The sequence below is a fragment of the Gorilla gorilla genome, chromosome 5 (assembly GCF_029281585.2).
Source record: "Gorilla gorilla gorilla isolate KB3781 chromosome 5, NHGRI_mGorGor1-v2.1_pri, whole genome shotgun sequence".
Lineage (NCBI taxonomy): Eukaryota > Metazoa > Chordata > Mammalia > Primates > Hominidae > Gorilla > Gorilla gorilla.
The window spans coordinates 59016200-59038902 of NC_073229.2; the positions used below are offsets into that span (position 1 = coordinate 59016200).

General features: G+C 43.2%; 1 protein-coding gene across 1 annotated transcript; it reads left to right on the forward strand.

Moving 5' to 3' along the window:
• Positions 1-544: 544 nt before the first annotated feature.
• Positions 545-8714, forward strand: LOC101139066 (trem-like transcript 4 protein). The gene is given in 5 exon segments (XM_031012250.1): positions 545-604; positions 828-1158; positions 1649-1699; positions 2184-2244; positions 8618-8714. Coding segments are annotated over 5 exon segments (600 nt in total).
• The last annotated feature ends 13989 nt before the right edge of the window (positions 8715-22703 follow it).

Here is a 22703-nt window from a genome sequence, read left to right on the forward strand (position 1 = left end):
ATCTGCCCTCTACAAAATGTCCCAGGGTCAAAACTCATCATCAACCCACCATGGCTGAGACCAGAAGGACTCAGGGGTCTGGTCGTGCCTCCAAGGGCCCTGACCACCTATAGGAAGTGCACAGAGAGAAGGAAGGAGGGATGACCCCAGCTTTATTCACCAGCTTTATTCTTGGCCATGCTGAGAGCTGCCCCTAGCAATAGAGGAGTAGTATGACCAGCTGGAAGGCATAAAGCAGCAGACATGGGGACAAGTTCAGTGAAAGGCGGCAGAGCAACACAGCAGGGCTGAGGTGCCCAGGCCCAGAGACAGACCCTGTAGCTGGTGGCCCCTTTCAAGGCCTGGCTGCCCCTCCTCCCCTGGTCTGCAGAGCCCGCCCTCCCAGGCCGACCATTTCCCCAGCAAGACATTGACTTCCTCAATTTTACCATCTGAGAGACACTGGGAACCTGGGACAGAATCAGACCCAGCGTCTGACTCCTTCTCCTGAGAGGGCTCCCTTTTTTCTCCTCTCCTCTGCTGTCAGAAACAGATTTGGGCTGGAATGGCCTGGGGGGTCCACACCTGCTGCTTCCACCTGTGCTGCTGCTGCTCCTGGCCTCAGGTGACATGGAGGGAAAGAGTGCATGGGGTGTAAGGAGTGGGATGAAGAATGACTGGGGCAGGGAGCAGCATGGCTCTGTGACCATAGGACAGAATTTAGGGGCCCTCTTCCATGTGTGGGCATCAGAAGTAGTTCCCTCTCCCCTTCCCCATCCTGTGATGGGGGAGGTTGGGTCCCTTCAGAGCTCTGACCTGGGTTTCTTTCTGCAGGTTCCTGGGTAAAGGGTGCTGTGCCTGAAGAACTTCACTAACATCCAGGACAGACCCTCCTCCTGCAATGCCAGTACTCACTCAAGAGAGGACCCTATCAGCCCAAATCTTGGTGTCAGCAGACATCTCCAAGTCGGTGTACCTTACTTGTCACCAGCTCCAAGCCCCAGACAGCAGTTCAGAAGTCTCATTACATAATCTGGGACAAGCCAAATGCTGGCTTCTTCAACATCACCATGATTCAGCTGACACAGAACGACTCGGGATTCTACTGGTGTGGAATCTACAGCGCTTCCGAAAACATCATCACTGTTCTTAGAAATATCAGCCTGGTGGTGTCTCCAGGTGAGCTCTTTTCTTGAGGAAATACCTCTGTGCCACCCCCCAGGGACCTGAAGGAAATGTCATGCACCCCTTCTCATGCCTCTATCATCCCCCATCCTGCCAGGTCTTCTGCTCTGGTCCAAAGGGAGCAAAGATCCTGTCCCCAAACATGGACTCTCACCTCTCCTCCACCCAGTACATCCTGGCCTCAATTGTTGGGAAGGTACCCTCAGAGGTCCCTGGACAGAGACACAGTCTGTCTGTCACTCTGCGTCTCTCTTTGTCTTACACAGGCACACTCACAACTCTTCTTTTCACACACACACAAACACACACACACCAACACACACACACCAACAGCTCTGTCATGCAGATCTTAGGCACAGGCCACTCCTGGCCTAAGACATCCTGAGGGTCTGGCTCTGGGCCCCTACCTCCTGTCATGTATGGGGTAGACCCCACTCTCTTCTGGGCCCCTGGAGAGTCATTGTCTGCTGTCTTTTCTCTTTAGCCCCAACCACGTCTCCTATGTGGACCCTCCCCTGGCTCCCAACAAGCACAGGTAGGTTGGAGGCCTCGGTGGGGGAAGATTAGAAGGGTCACCAGGCAGCTTGGGAGCCTCAGATTCAGGGAAGGGGAAACCAGGGAGGCCTGCCTCTGAGGACTGATCTCTTGGGGCCTGGGCTGTTGGGAAGCTACCTTCAGGGCCCACTGTCTCCTAGGGAGAGAAACATGCACTACCTGATGTGATCAGAAGATCGCCGTGTTCTCACGATGATGGGAGGGTGTCCCCAGAGGGAAGTCCGTATGGAACACCTTGCACACGTGTGTCCCAGCCCTCCTGCCCTCCCAACAGCATGGAGAGGACAGTGCCAGACTTGACTTCAGCTGGTTATGGAGATCTCAGGCCTCAGTTACCCTTAGCCTGAGGGACCCTTAGGGGCTGCCTGTGGCCCCTCTCCCCTTCCTCTCACACTTTTGGGACCCAATCCCATTCTCTATTCTGGTGCCCTGGGCAGCCACTGTCTTCTTTGTGTCCTCCTTAGTTCTGATCACTTCTCCAGAGGGGACCTCTGGCCATCCCTCCATCAATGGCTCTGAGACCAGGTAGGTCAGAAGTTTTAACACTGGGAGGGAGGTCTTGGGAAGGGAGGGCCTGATTAGCTCCTGAACCTTGGAATCAAGTCCAGGGCACCCAGGGATCCTTCTCTGGTGGGTTGGGGCATAGGTTACAGCCGTGGAGCCCCCAGGCCATGACTCAAAGTTTGGTAGAGAGGAAAGGGGAAGAGGATGCAGGTTGTTAATTGTGGAGGAACCATGGAAAAGACAGTTCAGCATGGATTTCTGCAATGAAACAAAATGGAACCCAGAAAATGTGGAAACTGGAGGCCGTGTTGGTGTGTTGAGGGTTGAGTACGAATAGAGTCACTGCAGCCTGGGGCAGATGGTGGCTGGAGATGTCAGACAGAGAAAGATGAGAGGCATACTGTTAAATTCTGCTTCTATTCTTGCAGTCATGGGTTTTGAGGCCATGACGGCCTCCCCTTCACTGGAGGAATAAGCTGCAATAGACTAGGTCACTGGTGCTCTAGGGGACCATGGAGCACAGCAAAAGCCATGAGCGATTGATGAAAATAGACAACCAACTGCCAGAGCATTTGCTCCGTAGCCCTCTTCTCCTGCAAACTCCAGCACGAGTGGATTACAAACAGACTATCTCTCAGGGAGTTTGAAGGTGAAACCCTAACCAGAGAACAAGCATGGCAGCTAATGGGGGTCCCTGGGGTCTTGTGCTCTAGGGCAGTGGTCCCCAAGCCTGTTAGAAATTGGGCCATAAAGTAGGGAGTGAGTGGCGAGCCAGTGAAGTTCATCTGAATTACAGCCTCTTTCCATAGCTTGCATTACTGCCTGAGCTCCGCCTCCTGTCAAATCAGTGGCAGCATTAGATTCTCATAGTAGCATGACCCCTGTTGTGAACTGTGCATGCAAGGGTTCTAGGTTGCACGCTCCTTATGATAATTGAATGGCTAATGATCTGTCACTGTCTCCCATCACTCCCAGATGGGACCACCCAGTTGTAGGAAATCAAGTTCAGGGCTCTCACAGATTCTACATTACGTTGAGTTGTATAATTATTTCGATATATATTGCAACATGATAATAATAGAAATAAAGTGCACAATAAATAGAATGTGCTTTAATCATCCTGAAACCATCCCCGACTCTCAGGTCCGTGGAAAATTTGTCTTCCACAAAACAGTTCTCAGGTGCCAAAAAGGTTGGGGACTGTTGCTTTAGGGCTTTTTCCTCTCATTTTTAACCCTCAATGGCTAGAGGATTTAGTCTTCCGTTCTTCCCCATTACCAGATCCGTATCTAATATGCCCAGTGGAATCTGAATTCACAAGCCAAAATACCTAGGCTGTTAGTAGAAGCACTACCTTAAAAGAATGGAAACACACCCAACAATAGAAACCTGTGAAGCAGCACTATGGGAACTGCCCATTCCCCAGGAACTCTAGGTACCTATGATCAGTCTGGCTAAAGGGGTGAGGGGAGACGTCAACTATGTGGATCATGAGGACGATCCATTGGAAAAAAGAGCCAAATGCTAATCACAGTTGTGAAAAATATTATAGACCACAATATATGTGATGAAGGATGGCTGTGGCTGGCCAGTGAGCTGTAAGAAGAGTGAGGAATTCTCATGGAAGGTCCTGGAAAGAACTGGAGATTTAAAAATCAAAGAGAAGTTAGGAGACACGAAGGAGAAGAGTAGATGTACTAATGTATGAGTATCAAGAACTCCTGTGGGAGATAAAGGATGAAAGAAAGAAATATTTGGAGAAAGAATCCAGGAAATTTTTTCAAAATTATAGGAGAAAAGACCTCAAATTGAAAAGATTCATACATTGCCAAATAGGGGAAAACAGCCAACACACACACACAAATACCTCTAGACCCATTATGTAAAAGGGAAGAACTTAAAAAGCAGAGGGAAATGTCTGAACGCTTTCAGATCACCTACAAAGTGATAAGAATTAGACTTCTTAAGAGGAACACTAGAGAAAAGAAGACAATTAAGTAATATTTCTAAAGTACTAAAGAAAAACTTTGTATCCAGTGTTTTGTATTCAGCCAAATTGTCACTCCAGTGTGAAATCATAAAACCTCTGGATTCTCAAGGCCTCAGAAGGCTTGCCACATGCAAACATCCCCACTGAAAACACTCCTGGAGGAAGGACTCAGCTAGGATGAAAAGTAAACCCTGGAGACGCTGCTAGAAGTGAGGGAGTAAGTGTGCCCAGCATCTTGGGAAAGTTTGTTTTTATCTTTTTTGATTTATAGAAATGGCAGCTAAGAGCAAAATGAAGAACAAGAGAAAATGCATTCATGGTCATTGAAAAATAACATTCTAGACTAGCAGTCCCCAACCTTTATGGCACCAGAGACTGGCTTTGCAGAAAACAATTTTTCCATGGACTTGGAGGTGGGGGATGGTTTCAGGATGACTCAAGCGCATAACATTTATTGTGCACTTTATTTATTTATTTATATTATTATTACATTTTAATATATAATGAAATAATTATACAACTCACCATAACGTAGAGTCTGTGGGAGCTCTGAGCTTGTTTTCCTGCAACTAGACAGTCTTATCTGGGGGTGATGGGAGACAGTGGCAGATGATCAGGCATTTGATTTTCCTAAGGAACGTGCAACCTAGAACCCTTGCATGCCCTGTTCATAATAGGGTTTATGCTACTACGAGAATCTAAAGCCACCACTGATCTAACAGGAGGCGAAGCTCAGGCAGTGATGGGTGCGATGGGGAGTGGCTGTAAATACTATGAAGCTTCCCTTGCTCACCAGCCACTCCCCTCCTGCTGTGCAGTCAGATTCCTAACAGGCCAGGAACTGGTACTGGTCTGTGACTCAGGGGTTGGGGACCCCTGTTCTAGACAACATCAACATGGAGTGAGAAGGAGAGACCAGAAGCCCGTGAAAGAATGGTTGGGTACTTGTCTCATGAGAGGCAATATGTAGATATTGATAAGCTCAATGTAGCAATTGTACTAAATCAATGTAGATAAGAGTCTTCAGGTTAAGTCAAGAGAATGTATACCCTTTCATCCAGCAAAATAAAACTCTAGCCAAAGGAAAGTCGGAATCGAATTTTTAAAAAATAAAGCACAATAAATGGAAAAAATGAAATAAAAAGGTAGAATCAAGTCCTAAAATAAATGCAATTCCAATAAATTTAAGTGGATTAAACTCACAAAATAAGCACAGGGACACTCTGAGTTTTAAAAAGTGCAATGTTATACTATCTATAAGAGATAAACATACAAAAAGATTTTAAAAGGTTAAAAGTTAGAAAAATATATTTGACTATTAGGAAACAAAATAAACTCTTCTGGCACTCTTAATATTGAACAAAATAGAATTTAAGGTAAAATACTATGTCTATAACATTTATTTATAAAAAAGACAAAGATATGTAATATATACTGATGAAAGATGCACTTGAATATGAAAATAGACCCATCATAAACGTATATCTGCTTAAATTTTGGCCATGAAATATATCAAGCAACACTATCAGAAATGCAAGGAGAAGTAAATTATTAGCCATTGTAGTTGGAGGTTCACATACCTCTCAGAGGATCAAAGACCAATGAGACAAAACTAAATAGAGGGGTTTAAGTTTTAAGCCAAATAACTAATAAATTCCAGTATAATGCCATCACATATTTATCAATGTTACATATTTTATTAGATATTTATAATAATATAGGATACATATAAACTATGCTTTTAAATATATAATATTTTCAAATATATAAAATATGTAGTTACAGATTGAAAAATGTTCTAAACTATATAAATATAGTTCTAAACTATATAAATATAAAACATGTATATTATGTATGTTTTATAAAATACAGTATTCATAAATATAAATAGTGTATAAGTACACATATATATGTTTATAATCCTCTATGTAATAAAAACAGATAGTATACATTCTTTCAAATACGTGGAATGTATTTACAAAAGGACATCTTGTATGAGGACACATAAGAAGCGTGAAGAAATTCTAAAGAATCAGTACAACACAGAATATATTCTCCAAACCTAATGCAATGACATTAGGAATGCATAAGAGAAATAAAATAGCACTTTTCAAACTATTTACTAATACATTCATATATGAATGTTTAAGTATGCAATAAAATATATTTTGATAATATGACCACTATATATCAAAAAGTATGAGGCATAAAATATTAAGGAGTAATTAGTACCTTTGAATATATTTGTTGGAAAACATGAAAGATTTCAAATTAATGAGCTAAGGAAGCATCTCAAGAAGTTGGAACGCGAGCATCAGAGCAAACCCAAAGAATCATATAATTGAATGATTGAAAAAGGAGATCAAAGAAATTCATAATTCATTCTTTAAAAGTTTGCTAAGATAGACATGTTCTTGTCAAGACAAAAGAAGATAAAAGAAGATAATAAATAAACAACAAATCAAAGAAAAAGAAGAAAATAACCACACACTGATTCTACAGAGATTTTAAAATAAATAAATCCTGAATAAAATCTTGTTGTTTTAAATCCTAGAAGCACACAATTTCCTAACAATATGAACTGCTAAGATTAACACAAGAAGAAACAGATTTCAATAGATTAATAAATAGGAAAACTGAAACAGTTGATAAGACCCATCCTCACAGAAAATTCAAGACTCACATGGTTTTCAGGTAACCCAATTTTTAAAGAAACATTTACATTTCATGATTTATATTTCATACTAGATGTTGCAGAAAATAGAAAAGAAGCAAAAACAGCCCAGGTCATTTGAACAGGTTAGTGTCATCAAAATCTCAGAACTAATTAAAGGAGATACAAAAAAATTAAATTATAGGTTCATTTCTCTGATGCACATGGGGTCCATTCCCTAATTACCATTAGCTAACTGAATTCAAGAGTGCATTGAAAAGAAGACTGATTATATTCGAGGAGAGTTTTATCACAAAACAAAAAGGATTGTTCAACTTTAGAAAATCTATTAATATAAGTAAACCAAATTCATAAACTACAGGAAAAAAGTCAACTGCTGCACAAAAAGCATTTGGGAACCTTGAGCACATTTATGTTATCTGAAAAAGCTCTTAATAAAATGGAAGTAAGAACAGATAACTTGGTAAAGATTGTACACCAATGATTACCATAAAGATTACTTATTGGAGGTATAAACTCAAATTAAGGATTTTCATAGCTACCATAAATGTCTTCCAAAATATTAGAGATTCTGATCAATGCTTGAAGGAAAGGAAAACAGGTTACATGAAAGAAGATTAGACAAGAAGAGGAAAAACTGTCATGACTTGCAATTGATGGGATCATCTACCCAGAAAAAAGAATGAGAAACAACAAACTATTAGATCTCACAAGAGAGTTTAGCAAGGCTGCCAGATACAAAATCAACTGACGTATATTACAAATAGATTTCTATGAGGAATAATCATTTAGAAAAATAAGATCATTTTCATTACAGTCACAAAGTCTATAAAGTTTCTAGAAAGAATTAATTTAACCAAGACCTGTTTGGAGAAAAGTATAAAATGCTAAAAAATGACAGGTGATCTGAATAAATAGAAACAATCCGTGACTTTGGAAGAGGCAATAACATTGTAAATATGTCAATTTCTCCCAAATTAAAAAGTCTTTAAATGTAATCCCAAACACAACTTGTTTACTTTTGTAAAGAACTTGAAAAATTTACTCTAAAATTATATGAAAAAGGAAGATACATGAGTAGCTAAGTCAACCATGAAAAAGTGAAAATAAAAAGAGCTCACTGACTTTATCATATATTACGTAATACTGAGGCAGAAAGTTACCAAGGCCACAAGAGATTTGTGGGACAGGGTAGTCCTAGATCAGAGCTAGGCAGGCCAGGAGTGGGGGCTACACAGAGGGGATGAGGGAGGACCCCTGGGACCAACAGACAGGAGGACTAGGTCTGTGCTGTCACTGCTCCTAAGGGTCTGGTCAGGTCCTGTGCAGTCTCTAGGCCTCATTTCCTCAGATGTGATATCTTGGCTGGTCTTGAAGATGCACTGGGCTCTGATTCCTAAGAGGCTCCTGATGGTCCCATCCGACCGGACCTGGTTAGGGAGAATTCCTGCTCCCCCAGCTCTATCCCTCCCCTTCCCTGAACTCCAATCCCTTGTTCTTCCCCTGGCCAGCTTTTTCCTCCGTTCAAGACTTTGAGGTTCCTTCTGACTAGGTCCCCTCTCAGTCCCAGAGACCTCTGTGGCTCCTGCCCCACACCCCTGTGTCATCGTTCAGGGTGGGCCCTTACACAAACACCTCCAGCTACAAGGGGCCTGCCTGGCTTAGGGACACCGCAGGAGGTGGTGACATCCTGGCCCAAGTCCATCCTCCTTTCTCCTTCTTCCCTGCAGGAAATCAAGAGCCCCTGCCTGCCTCGGCTCAGGTGGCCCCAGATTCCTGGTCTTGGTGCTATGTGGACTCCTCCTGGCCAAGGGCCTGATGTTGTGAGTCCTGTTTGTGCTCCTGATCTGCAGGTGCCACAGGTGAGGGGGCCTGGATTTAGCCTGGGGGCAACGGAGCTGAGGCCAGATTCTGTTCCTAGAAAGATGGCTAGGAAGAAGCAGCCAGGTCACAGAGGCAGGAAAAATGACAGCTGGGAACAATTTAAACATGTGTTTCCTTGCAATCTCTGCCTTCCTGCAGACACAGACCTTAGAAAGAGACAGAGGCTTTCTGGGAGTCCCATCCCAGGGCTCTGCCTCTGTCTCTGTCCTGAGAGGAAAAAGACCAGGAGGACAAAGCTAAGAGTGCCTGGGTAGAAGGTTTAGGAGACAGGAAGGGGCAGGGAAGGAAGCAGGTGACAGGGAGAAGGCCGGGGAGGGGCGGGAAGAGGAGTAACAGGTAACAGGGACAGGGTGAGACAAAGGATCAGAAAAGCATCACTTCCATTCATGACTTTCCCCCTCTTGCCCCGTCTCAGGACAGCAGTGACGAGGTTTCTGATTGTCCCAGCACAGCCTTGTCCCAGGACCCTTGGGTGCATGAGCCACAGCATGGATCCAGGATGAATCCCAGTTCTTCCCCTGCCCAGCTATTGGGAGCTGGCCTAAGTATTGCTCCCCACCTCCTTGTGAGGAAAGGCTAGCGCTAAGCCTATTGGAGAGAACTTTCAGCCCCTGAACTTCCCGGTGGTGACCCCTCAGCCCTGCACTGAGCCCCCTTAGATCTACTGCCCGTGCCCTGACTTTCGCCATTGGGAAGACCTGGGGTGGGGGTTTCTGCATCCGGGTCAATGCCCAGCTCAGCATCTTCAGCTGTGCCCAGGCTCCTCTCCAGCACTCTGTGGTTCTCTCAGCCCCACGTCAGCAGGTCTCCAGGATCCCTCACATTTCCCCTGTTTGTTGCCTGTGGTCTGCCCTAGAGTCCTGTGAATTTCCTCTTGTGCTTAATTAAATTCAACCTCTGAACTGAAATGTGTCAGGGGCAGCTGAGCAAGACAGCAGTTGTATCCCCTCACCTTCCTCCCGTCCCACCCCAGATATCCTAAATGAGAGAGAAATGACTTAAAAATAAATGATAAAATTGAGACTAAGAAAGGCTGTAATCAGCAGACTGGAAGCTGAGGAAGATCTGGAAGTAAAAGAAAAAATTAGATGCGTTAAAATGACATGAGCAGGCGACTCAGTGGCCCAAAACAGGACCCAGAACATTCATCCATAAATGGAATCTGATAATCTGGGGCCCAAATTCTGTTTACTTAACATGTGAGAAGATTCACAGCCTAAAAGAGAAAATCAAGTTGAACTAACAATAATTGAAGGTGGGTGAAAGATAAATGTTTTAGGGAACAGAAGAGGAGCACATATTTATGAAGCAAGAATAGGTACAGTCATTTTCCAACTAACATCTAGTGAGACTGGGATTGACCACTCAGAATGCGGGTCCACCATGAGCAACCGATTTGAGGTACCAGTGCATAGCAGCTGAATGCCAGCCCTGAAAAAGACCACCATAAAGAGAGCTCCATGTTCTTTTGCTCTTTTGGGGATGGGACATCAAACAAAAGTCTCTTCGTGTATATCTCAGCTCCTGCCACATGATCATCACCTGTCTGTGAGAGGCATCGCTTTTGCTTTGTTTATTTATTTTTTTAATCCTATTCCCTATTTCCACTTGCCTTCCTCTCCGAGGCAACTACTCTAATGCATTTGGTATGTAACTTTAAATTTGAATGTATTCTTGTAAAACATCCAGTATTTTTTTTTCTGTGACTATGTTTTCACTTACATAAAAGAAATTGTGATAGACCTTTTTCATATGCTTGTCTTACTCCTTGCTGGGCACATATACACAGCCCACTTCTTTTCAGTGCTTATTCCATTGCGTACATATCCCACAACGCATCATTCCGAACCCAGGGTGCATGTGCTTTTTTGCCTTCACTTTTCTATATCATAAATGATGCTGTGATGAATACCCTCCTTCACGTTCTCTTGTGGAATCATGTGAGACTTGCTTTAGGACTTATACACAGGTGGCATCAGCTGGGTTGTGGGATCTCAGACATCTCATTAATACTGCCAGCTTGTGTTGCCTGAACCAAGAATCTAGACACTAGCGATTATGTGTTTTCTTTGAGTCTATGTGAAGTACACAGCACCACCTATGGAATGATATTGCCAATTAAAAAAAAATGGAAGGCAAGAATAAACGTAGCTGAGTGATGCTGCATGGGGCTAGATATATGATTATCTCTACTTTTGTGTATGCTTGGAAATTTTCATAATTAAAATGGTACCTAAAATTAAACACTTGTGTCTTGAAGCCACTGCTATTTGGTTTTCAGTCATATGTGGCTGAACCCAATTCTTTCTTATTGAACTTTTACAACTGCAGTAGGTTGGGAAAAGTTGGCTTGTTGTATGGAAATATTGAGCTTCACTTAAAGAACATTGATAGTGGGATAAAAATTGACTAAATAAAAATAGGTCTTCCTTAATCAGATGCTAAGAGCTGGCATTTAGCTACAACTTTTAAATATTTTATCTTAACATCCTTGGCCTCAAAATTGTCATAATTCCCTTAACCACAATTTTCAAGCAGGTGGTAAATTCTGTGTCATAAGTTAACATCTAAAAAATGTAGCTTTGTTTAAAATTTTGAACATTTTTTATTGTTTTCTTACCTTCATAGTGTTGCTATGGAAATGTCTGATAATAATCTGATAGTTATTCATCTCTACTGACCAATTTTATCTCTGGAACATTTTATAATTTTCTTTTTGAAATTTTTATTATAATGTGTGTAATGTGGGGTAATTATCCATTTTTTTCTTTTTCTTTCTTTTTTTTTTTTTTCTTTTTGGGCGAAAAAGGGGGAGAAGACTCAGGGGGTGGTTGGGAAGCCCGGCAACAAAAGGGGGAAAGAGGGAGGGAGTAGGAAGCCAAAAGCCTATATCACCCGGTATTCCCAGGCGGAATCCCATCCAAGTACTAACCAGGCCGACCCTGCCTGGGTCGTGCCTCGGTCACGTTCAGGGTGGTATGACCCTAGAGGCCAGCAGTGGCGCCTGGCTGCCCCAACAGCCCGCGGTGCTGCAGCGGCAGATCTCCACGAAGAGGTCCCGGGCTCCCGCGGGGGCGCAGGTTAGCGGAAAAGTGGGAGAAGAGTCAAGAGGTGGTTGGGAAGCCCGGCGACAAAATGAGTAAAGAGGGAGGGAGCAGGAAGCCAAAGCTTGATTATACATTCTATTTGGAACTCTCTGAACACATTCAGTCTCATGTCTTACATATTTGTTTAATTCGGAAAAATCCTTGGTATTATTTTTTCAAGAAGTTCTTCTACTCTATTTACTCCTTTTTCTCCTTTGAGGACTTCTTTGATGAGATATTGACATTTGTTTCTATCCTCCATACCTCTTAATGTTTCTCTTACACTTTCTATCACTTTATTCCTTCCTAATGCCTTTAGGGAGTGCTCCTTGACTCTTTCCCTTACCTACTCATTCTTCTGCTAGTCATTGCATTCAGAGTTTTCTTTCAACAATGATCATTTTCTTAATCAATATTTCTAATTTTTTCTTCTTCATTATTGCTTGCTTCTGTTTTATGCTTCTAATATTGTCCCTTATTGCTCTGAGAATATCTGCTATGCTTATTTAAATCATTGTTTTCCCACTGGTTCTGCTTTCTCTGTAATAGATTATTCAATTTATTTCTTTATAAGAAATTTGTTCTATTTGTTATCTTTTTATAGCATTTGGTAATTTTTCTTGTGTTCTCATCTTTTATTCCCTTCCCAACCCTTTTTTTTTGAGGATCAGTTAATTACTACATATTTCACTGCCTAAGGAAGCCACAGAGGTAAATAGAGTTGATGAGTTTGCCATAAACCATCCAAATATAGAGATACACTTACTATATCACAAAGATAGCCATTCACATCAGTGAGTTTATTTAACAATGAAAACAGCATATATGGCCGGGTGTGGTGGCTCATGCCTGTAATCCCAGCACTTTGGGAGGCTGAGGCAGGCAGATCATAAGGTCAGGAGATCGAGACCATCCTGGCTAACACAGTGAAACCCCGTCTCTACTAAAAATGCAAAAAAAATTAGCCAGGCATGGTGGTGGGTGCCTGTAGTCCCAGCTACTTGGGAGGCTGAGGCAGGAGAATGGCGTGAACTCGGGAGGTGGAGGTTGCAGTGAGCCAAGATCGCGCCACTGCACTCCAGCCTAGGTGACAGAGCGAGACTCCGTCTCAAAAAAAAAAAAACCAAACAAACAAAAAAAGAAAACAGCATATGTTTAACTATCTGGAAAAAATTAAATGTTACCCTCTTTTCATACTATAATCTAAAATAAATTTTAAATGGATCAAAGAATTAAGTGTTAAATGAGAAAATTTTAAAGAACTAAAAGAAATAACTCTATGAGGATTCAGTTCTAGTAAGGACAGGCATAAGTAACCAATATAAGCGAGACAGAAATCATAGAGGAAAAAGGCTGAGAGATTTTCCAAAATTAAAATTTTAAAACTAATCTGTGTCCAAAGTAGGTCATAAAGAAAACGAACAAGAAAAGAACAAACTCAAAAGAGTTTTTTGGAATTAAACTAGAAATCAGTAGCAGAATAACAAAAGGATATTTGGGAACAAAAAACTACAATAACCAAAATTAAAACCTCACTAGATGGACACCATAGGGTAGTAGAAATGAGAGGATATAATTAGTGAATTAGAAGACAGAACAATAAATTTACTCAGACTGAGCAGAGAGAAAACAGACTGAAAATAAATGAACAAAACCTCAGCTATCTGTGGGACATTACTAGAAGAGCTAACTTTTGCATCACCAGTGTCCCAGAAGCAAAGGAGAAAAAGTGTGGGACTAAAAAATTATTCAAAGAAATGTCTAAGCTCCTCAAGTTTGGTCAAAGATATAAAGTTACTGATCCAAGAAAGATTTTGGGGATGATGGCACCCTTCTCTCTTGATTATGGCAGTGGATACAAGTCTCCGGAACTCTCAGAACTGTTTATTAAAAAGGGTGAATAGTACTGTATGTAAATTAGACCTTAATTTTCTAATGGGAAAAATAAATGTAAAGACAAAATACACTGCTGTATTAAATCAAATGATGGATGTAAAAGTCTAATGCATACATATTTTTAATGACTTTGACCAATGCTTCCAAATTTCTCTTAAAAAAGTTTGAATCCAGTACATACTTCCTCGATCAGTGAATGAGTGTTTGATTCCTTCTGCCCTCACCAGCACAGTGATCCCAAGGGTCACAGTTTTAATGATCCCTGGCACAGTGCTGGGCACACTGTATCGGTTTCATAGAATCATGGATTGCAAGCACACAAAGCCCCCGAAGCAACTTACTGTTCTAATGGGGGAAGGGATGGAGGAACATACTGTGTGTGCTGGGGAGGGGAGATGGCCCCTGAACTCAGGGAGCTCAGGACGTTCTAAGGACTGGGTGGGAAACATTGAAAAAGGAAGGGTGAATAAGGAAAACAAAACATATCTGTGAGCTGAGAGGTCTCAAGTGACAATCGTGTCTCATTCCTATGCCCCCAGTGCCTACCTAGCCCCATGCATAGCAATGAGGTTGTGGGAATGAACAAATGAATGAATGAATGAGTGAGTGAATGAGTTGAGAGACTATAAAAGCTTAGGGTCAGCCGAGATAGACTTCTTTGCTTGGAGCTTGGGGGTTCAAGGTCAGTTTAAGATTGTGGCCATGCAAGCTTGAGGACTTTTTGTTCTGAGACCTGTTAAAATTAATGAAAATGGAGACCAGGCCTGAAGAGTCCCTGAGCAGACGAAACCAGTTAGGCCTCATAAGTGATCTCAACTTTGCTTGATTTGCAAACATCAGTGAAACTTCACTTGAGCTATTTCTTGTAAATGTGTGTATTAAGGAAGAACAGAACTTAAGCTCAACCAGTCAGAAGAAGCCAACAAACTTATGTAGGTAACTAGGGTCTTTCCAACAGGATAGGCCAAATAAGGGAACTATATAACTGTAATCAATTAAATATTTTCTTCAGTTTACTTGTCCTGTAGGAGTCTTCCCCTTGCATTCCCCCAGTGGAGCTCCTCAACCTCTTCTGTTTGGAGCTGCCTGATTCATGAATTGTTGTTTGCTCAAATAATCTGTTTAAAATTTTATTGTACCTTAGTCTACTTTTTGACAGTCCCATCTAAGGAGTAGAAACATGGCACTGGTGAGTAGGGGGAGCATACATAACCACGGGGGTCCAGCTGGGTCCCCACACACTGAAGGAGCAGATGACACAGGTACTGGACATCAGAAATCAATGCTTCTGATTCTAGGCCTTGGGGTAAGTGAAGGATGTGGTCTTGGGCCAAGTCCTGGGTCATTTCCACTGGAGATGGAAGCAGCACAGGCGAGACAGGGTGCAGGGGGAAGTTGAGGGGGCTTGCCTGCGTGCTGACAGAGGCTGGAGGCAGGGGAGGAAGGGGCTCTTGAGATGAGGTGGGTGAGGGAAAGCACTGTGGTGGCTTTAGGAAGCCTGCACGAGGAACTAGGAGTCTAGAGGGAGCTGGTGATGAGTAGAGACAACAGGAGGAGAGGCAAGGAGAGGGACAGACGAGACACATGGATAGGGAAAAGGAGAGGCGGCTGGAGGGTGTGTGAGACTGTTTGCATAGGCGTGTGTGTGTGTGTGTGTGTGTATGAGAGAGAGAGAAAGCAAGACTGTGTGTGAGTGTGAGTGTATGTGCACTCACACCCATGTGTGAGAGTACAGGAACCCCTCCCACAACCCAAACTTTATGGGAAACCAAACAGGTTTCAAGTAAGCCTGTAAGAGGTTATTTACAAGAGGGAACACAAGTGACTGTTCTGAGCAGACAGAAGCCTGGGAGAGAAAGAGAGGCAGGAACAGAAAGAATCCATCTGCAATAAATGAATGAATTAGAGTTTATAAGAATTTCTGTGTGAATGTGTGTATGTAAGAAACTAGAGTTCAACTCCACCCCAAATCAACAGAATATACATTCTTCTCAGCACCACATTGCACTTATTCCAAAATTGACCACATAGTTGGAAGTAAAGCACTCCTCAGCAAATGTAAAAGAACAGAAATTATAACAAACTGTCTCTCAGACCACAGTGCAATCAAACTAGAACTCATGATTAAGAAACTCACTCAAAACTGCTCAACTACATGGAAACTGAACAACCTGCTCCTGAATGACTACTGGGTACATAATGAAATGAAGGCAGAAATAAAGATGTTCTTTGAAACCAGTGAGAACAAAGACACAACATACCAGAATCTCTGGGACACATTCAAAGCAGTGTGTAGAGGGAAATTTATAGCACTAAATGCCCACAAGAGAAAGCAGGAAAGATCTAAAATTGACACCCTAGCATAACAATTAAAAGAACTAGAGAACAAAAGCAAACACATTCAAAAGCCAGCAGAAGTCAAGAAATAACTAAGATCAGAGCAGAACTGAAGGAGACAGAGACACAAAAAACCCTTCAAAAAATCAATGAATCCAGGAGCTGGTTTTTTGAAAAGATCAACAAAATTGATAGACTGCCAGCAAGACTAATAAACAAGAAAAGAGAGAAGAATCAAATAGACACAATAAAAAATGATAAAAGGGATATCACCACCGATCCCACAGAAATACAAACTACCATCAGAGAATACTATAAACACCTCTATGCAAATAAACTAGAAAATCTAGAAGAAATGGATAAATTCCTGGACTCATACACCGCCCCAAGACTAAACCAGGAAGAAGTTGAATCTCTGAATGGACCAATAATAGATTCTGAAATTGAGGCAATAATTAATAGCCTACCAACCAAAAGAAGTCCAGGACCAGACGGATTCACAGCCAAATTCTACCAGAGGTACAAAGAGGAGCTGGTACCATTCCTTCTGAAACTATTCCAATCAATGGAAAAGGAGGGAATCCTCCCTAATTCATTTTATGAGGCCAACATCATCCTGATACCAAAGCCTGGCAGAGACACAACGAAAAAAGAAAATTTAAGACCAATATCCCTGATGAACATCAATGCAAAAATCCTCAATAAAATACTGGCAAACCAAATCCAGCAGCACATCAAAAAGCTTATCCACCACGATCAAGTTGGCTTCATCCCTGGGATGCAAGGCTTGTTCAACATACACAAATCAATAAACATAATCCATCATATAAACATAACCAACGACAAAAACCACATGATTATCTCAATAGATGCAGAAAAGGCCTTCGACAAAATTCAACAGCCCTTCATGCTAATAACTCTCAATAAACTAGGTATTGATGGGACGCATCTCAAAATAATAAGAGCTATTTATGACAAACCCACAGCCAATATCATACTGAATGGGCAAAAACTGGAAGCATTCCCTTTGAAAACTGGCACAAGACAGGGATGCCCTCTCTCACCACTCCTTTTCAACATAGTGTTGGAAGTTCTGGCCAGGGCAATCAGGCAGGAGAAGGAAATAAAGGGTATTCAGTTAGGAAAAGAGGAAGTCAAATCATCTCTGTTTGCAGATGACATGAGTGTATATTTAGAAAACCCCATCGTCTCAGCCCAAAATCACCTTAAGCTGATAAGCAACTTCAGCAAAGTCTCAGGATACAAAATCAATTTGCAAAAATCACAAGCATTCTTATACACCAATAACAGACAAACAGAGAGCCAAATCATGAGTGAACTCCCATTCACAATTGCTTCAAAGAGAATAAAATACCTAGGAATCCAACTTACAAGGGATGTGAAGGACCTCTTCAAGGAGAACTACAAACCACTGCTCAACGAAATAAAAGAGGACGTAAACAAATGGAAGAACATTCCATGCTCATGGATAGGAAGGACCAATATTGTGAAAATGGTCATACTGCCCAAGGCAATTTATAAACTCAATACCATCCCCATCAAGCTACCAATGACTTTCTTCACAGAATTGAAAAAAACTACTTTAAAGTTCATATGGGACCAAAAAAGAGCCCGCATTGCCAAGACAATCCTAAGCCAAAAGAACAAAGTTGGAGGCATCACGCTACCTGACTTCAAACTATGCCACAAGCCTACGGTAACCAAAACAGCATGGTACTGGTACCAAAACAGAGATACAGATCAATGGAACAGAATAGAGCCCTCGGAAATAATACCACACATCTACAACCATCTGATCTTTGACAAACCTGACAAAAACAAGAAATGGGGAAAGGATTCCCTATTTAATAAATGGTGCTGGGAAAACTGGCTAGCCATATGTAGAAAGCTGAAACTGGATCCCTTTCTTACACCTTATACAAAAATTAATGCAAGATGGATTAAAGACTTAAATGTTAGACCTAAAACCATAAAAACCCTAGAAGAAAACCTAGGCAATACCATTCAGGACATAGGTATGGGCAAGGACTTCATGACTAAAACACCAAAAGCAATGGCAACAAAAGCCAGAATTGACAAATGAGATCTAATTAAACTAAAGAGCTTCTGCACAGCAAAAGAAACTACCATCAGAGTGAAGAGGCAACCTACAGAATGTGAGAAAATTTTTGCAATCTATCCATCTGACAAAGGGCTAATATCCAGAATCTACAAGAACTTAAACAAATTTACAAGAAAAAATCAAACAATCCCATCAAAAAGTGGGCAAAGGATATGAACAGACATTTCTCAAAAGAAGACATTTATGCAGCCAACAGACACGAAAAACTGCTCATCACCACTGGCCATCGGAGAAATGCAAATCAAAACCACAATGAGATACCATCTCACACCTGTTACAATGGCAATCATTAAAAAGTCAGGAAACAGTAGGTGCTGGAGAGGATGTGGAGAAATAGGAACGCTTTTACACTGTTGGTGGGACTATAAACTACTTCAACCATTGTGGAAGACAGTGTGGCGATTCCTCAAGGATCTAGAACTAGAAATACCATTTGACTCAGCCATCCCATTACTGGGCATATATCCAAAGGACTATAAATCATGCTGCTATGAAGACACATGCACACGTATGTTTATTGTGGCACTATTCACAATAGCAAAGACTTTGAACCAACCCAAATGTCCATCAATGATAGACTGGATTAAGAAAATGTGGCACATATACACCATGGAATACTATGCAGCCATTAAAAAGGATGAGTTCATGTCCTCTGTAGGGAAATGGATGAAGCTGGAAACCATCATTCTCAGCAAACTATCACAAGGACAGAAAACCAAACACCGCATGTTCTCACTCACAGGTGGGAATTGAACAATGAGAACACTTGGACACAGGGTGGGGAACATCATACTGGGGTCTGTTGTGGGGTGAGGGGAAGTGGGGAGGGATGGCATTAGGAGATATACCTAATGTAAATGACGAGTTAATGGGTGCAGCACACCAACATGGCGCATGTATATACATATATAACAAACCTGCAGGTTGTGCACATGTACCCTAGAACTTAAAGTATAATAATAAAAAGAAAGAAAGAAAGAAACTAGAGTTCAAGATTCCCACCGATTCCTACCTCATTCTGAGAGCCCGCACCCCTGGGACTCTGAGCCCAGAAGATTCCAGGAAAGTCTATACCTGAGGTTCCAGAAGCCTCACCTTCCTGGATCCTAGGGATCAGTTTCTGGGGCAGGTTGGGGATGACGGGAAGCCCTCTGACTGTGAGCCCTCCCTGGGCTGGGGGTCCAGACTGGGTAGAGCAGCCACACCTGCCTGAATTTCCGAGGAAAGGGGCAGAAACAGCTGCCAGTGCTGCTCTCGCGATAGGCTTAATGAACCCCTGCAGTCGGTTGGGGATGGTGGGTCCCATACTGCCTAACTTCCCTAATTGGGTAGCTTCACTTTTAGAACCCCAGGTCCTTCCCTGGCAGGCCCAGGTGGCACGTCCTGTGCAGGGTGGGCCCTCACCCTGGATCCCCCGGGTGCCCTGGCCCCTTGCTGGGCCTGTGACTGCCCAGCTGGATGGAGCCATGGCCGCTGCGTTCCTGCTGCTGCTGCTACTGCTGTGGCCACAGGGCCGCATCTCAGTGAGGGGAGAAGGGGCTGCCTTGTGGAGGAGGGAGTGGGTACACAAGCAGGAGCTCTAGATCTTTATCAGAAACCACCCTTCTTGCTTTTCTGGCCCAATTGTCTTGTTTAGTTTTTTGTGGGTTCAGTGAGGAAGAGGTTGGGGCTGACTTCGTAGCTCTTTACCAGAGACCACTGGGCATGGTGGGGGTTGGCAAAACTCACTCCCTACTGCCTGTGAAAGGGGTGGGAGGTGTAGGCACACATGAACACAGTGCCCTGGAGACCCATCCCAAAGTCACCCAACTCTGCACCTCCCAGGGTCAGAGAGGTTCCTCACTCTGCCACAGCAAAAAGGGGTCTCTCCTGTGCTAAGAAATTCTGGGCTCATCCACCATGCAATGGAGTTGGATCATTCTGCTTAGTTTGCAAAGAACAGAGTGATGCTCAGAGAGGGTGCTGCCTCACTCAGAGCCTTAGCTCTAGTGGCTGCTGGCAACTGGACAGATGTCCTGGGTTCTGGGCCCTTGACTATCACAGCTCTGGGTTCCACTGGAGTACCTGGGAGCGCCCAGCGTGTGGGAAAATGCAGCAATCATTGAGCACGCACTGTGTGCAAAGCACTGACCTGGGGCAGAATTCTCACAGCAACCTGTGAGGGATGTGGTGCTATTCTCACTTGACTGATGCAAAGACAGAGATTTTAGGTGCCCCGATCGCACCGTTAAGTGGTAGAAACAAGGTTTTGACCCATGTTTATTTTGACCCAAAATGTGTGCTCTCTATTCTGTACTATGGGGGAGAGTCTTTTTATGTGTGGTTTTGTGGGAGACTCTGGGGCGAAATTATCAGAAGAGTCAGCTGAGCTTAGGGCAGGCAGAGGGGTAGAGGGAGCCCATGGCAGCTTTCTCCCTCTCTCTGTCCCCTGAGTCACCTTGCACACCCCAGTTCTGCTCTCTCTCTACCAGACTGTGGATTATGAAGGCTTGGACCACATCTTACTCCTCAGCATAGAGAGAAAGATTTTGCAGGTGGAAAGTGAATAATTGTAGAATCCTGTGGTTCACACTCCATTGGGAGTTTGTTTACATGTACATTTGGACAGGCTTGATCTATGGGTTTTATGTAACTAGAATACTTTAAAACTAAACACCAGCTAGAATGAACTAAGGTAGGTTATTATTTAAAGAGGACTACAATGAACCTATTTGTGAAATAAATAACTATTAATCATTTTTTCAAACACTGGATTTTCTTATCTACCTAATTAGTCGGGCACTGAAATTTCAGAACTTAGTGACCTGTGTTTGTGTCTCTGCATCTTTCTCACTGGGTTTTTCCCACAAGAATGTCACTCTCCCATCAGACTAGAAAATACCATGAGGAAAGGGGCTGTGTCTGATGGAGCTCCAAGTGTAAGTGCTGCATTTCCTCCATTAGACTGGGGGCTCACTGAGGGATATACCTGCCTCCTCCATCAGACTGAAAGCTCCCTGAGAGCGGGGCCTCTGTCTCCCCCCTAATACTGGGAGCTAGCTGTTTTCAGGGCCCATTTACCTCCCTTCAGACTGGGGCAAGCTCCCTGAGGGTGGGGCTGTATTTCCCCCTCAATCTGTGGGTTCCATGACAGCAGGACAATATCCACCCCGCCCTTCACCATGATCTTCAACTTTCATGATGTCTTCTTCCTCTCCTCTTGCCAGACCTTATTCAACAAGTCTTGTCTCCACAGGCCCCTCTGCTGGGAGCACATACACAAAAGTGAGGCTCCTTGAAGGGGGGACTCTGTCTGTGCAGTGCTCCTGTAAGGGCTACAAAAACCACGTGGAGGGCAAGGTTTGGTGCAAAATCAGGAAGAAGAAGTGTGAGCCTGGTTTCACCCAAGTCTGGGTGAAAGGGCCCTGCTACTTGCTGCAGGATGATGCCCAGGCCAAGGTGGTCAACATCACCATGGTGGCCCTCAAGCTCCAGGACTCTGGCCGATACTGTTGCATGTGCAACACCTCCGGGACCCTGTACCCCTTGATGGGCTTCCAGCTGGATGTGTCTCCAGGTGAGCGGGCTGCAGGGGCACTGGGACGGGTGGAGGGAGTCCCTCCTGCCCCACACTCCACTAACATCAGAGATAATAAGGATAATAATCCATCAATGGTCATGTTGCACTGTAGTGTTTTCAAAGTGCCTTTATGGCACTATTCATGGCACTATTGTCACCATTTTAGAGATGAAGATAATGAGACCTGAAAACCCAGTGTGACTCTGAGCTTGTCCGGGGTCCCAGAGCTAGCAGGTGGCTGAGATAAGGTCCAAACTTGGCACTGTCTGTGCTGTGTTTTGTTCACTCATTGCTTCAACATAATTCATTGAGCCCCTATTATTTGGCAGGCACTATTCTAGGCTCTAAGGAGACAATAGTGAGCAAAAACAGACACAATCTTGCTCTATAATAATTGCAAATAACAAATTTTTGTAAGAAAAAAACACTTGTAAAAAGGAAAGTTAACTCAGTAATGCGGGAGCTGTGGAAATACTGAGGATCAGAAAACACCTCACTGAGCAGATGACACCAAGCAGACCCCTGAATGGTGAGCATTCTCCAGCTCTGTTGAAATCTGGGTGCTTTGAAGGGCACTTTGTGGCAAGGGCTGCATGTGCAAAGGTCCTGAGGTCAGAAGGAGCTTGGCTTGTATAAGAAAGACTTATTTGGATAGGCGCAGTGGCTCATGCCTGTAATTCCAGCATTTTGGGAGGCTGAGGCAGGTGGATCACCTGAGGTCCGAAGTTTGAGACCAGCCTGGCCAACATGGTTGAAACCCTGTCTCTACTAAAAATACAAAAGTTAGCTGAGTGTGGTGGCATGTACTTGTAATCCCAGATACTCGGGAGGCTGAGGCAGGAGAATTGCTTGAACCTGGGAGGCAGAGGTTGCAGTGAGCCAAGATTGCGCCATTGCACTCCAACCTGGGC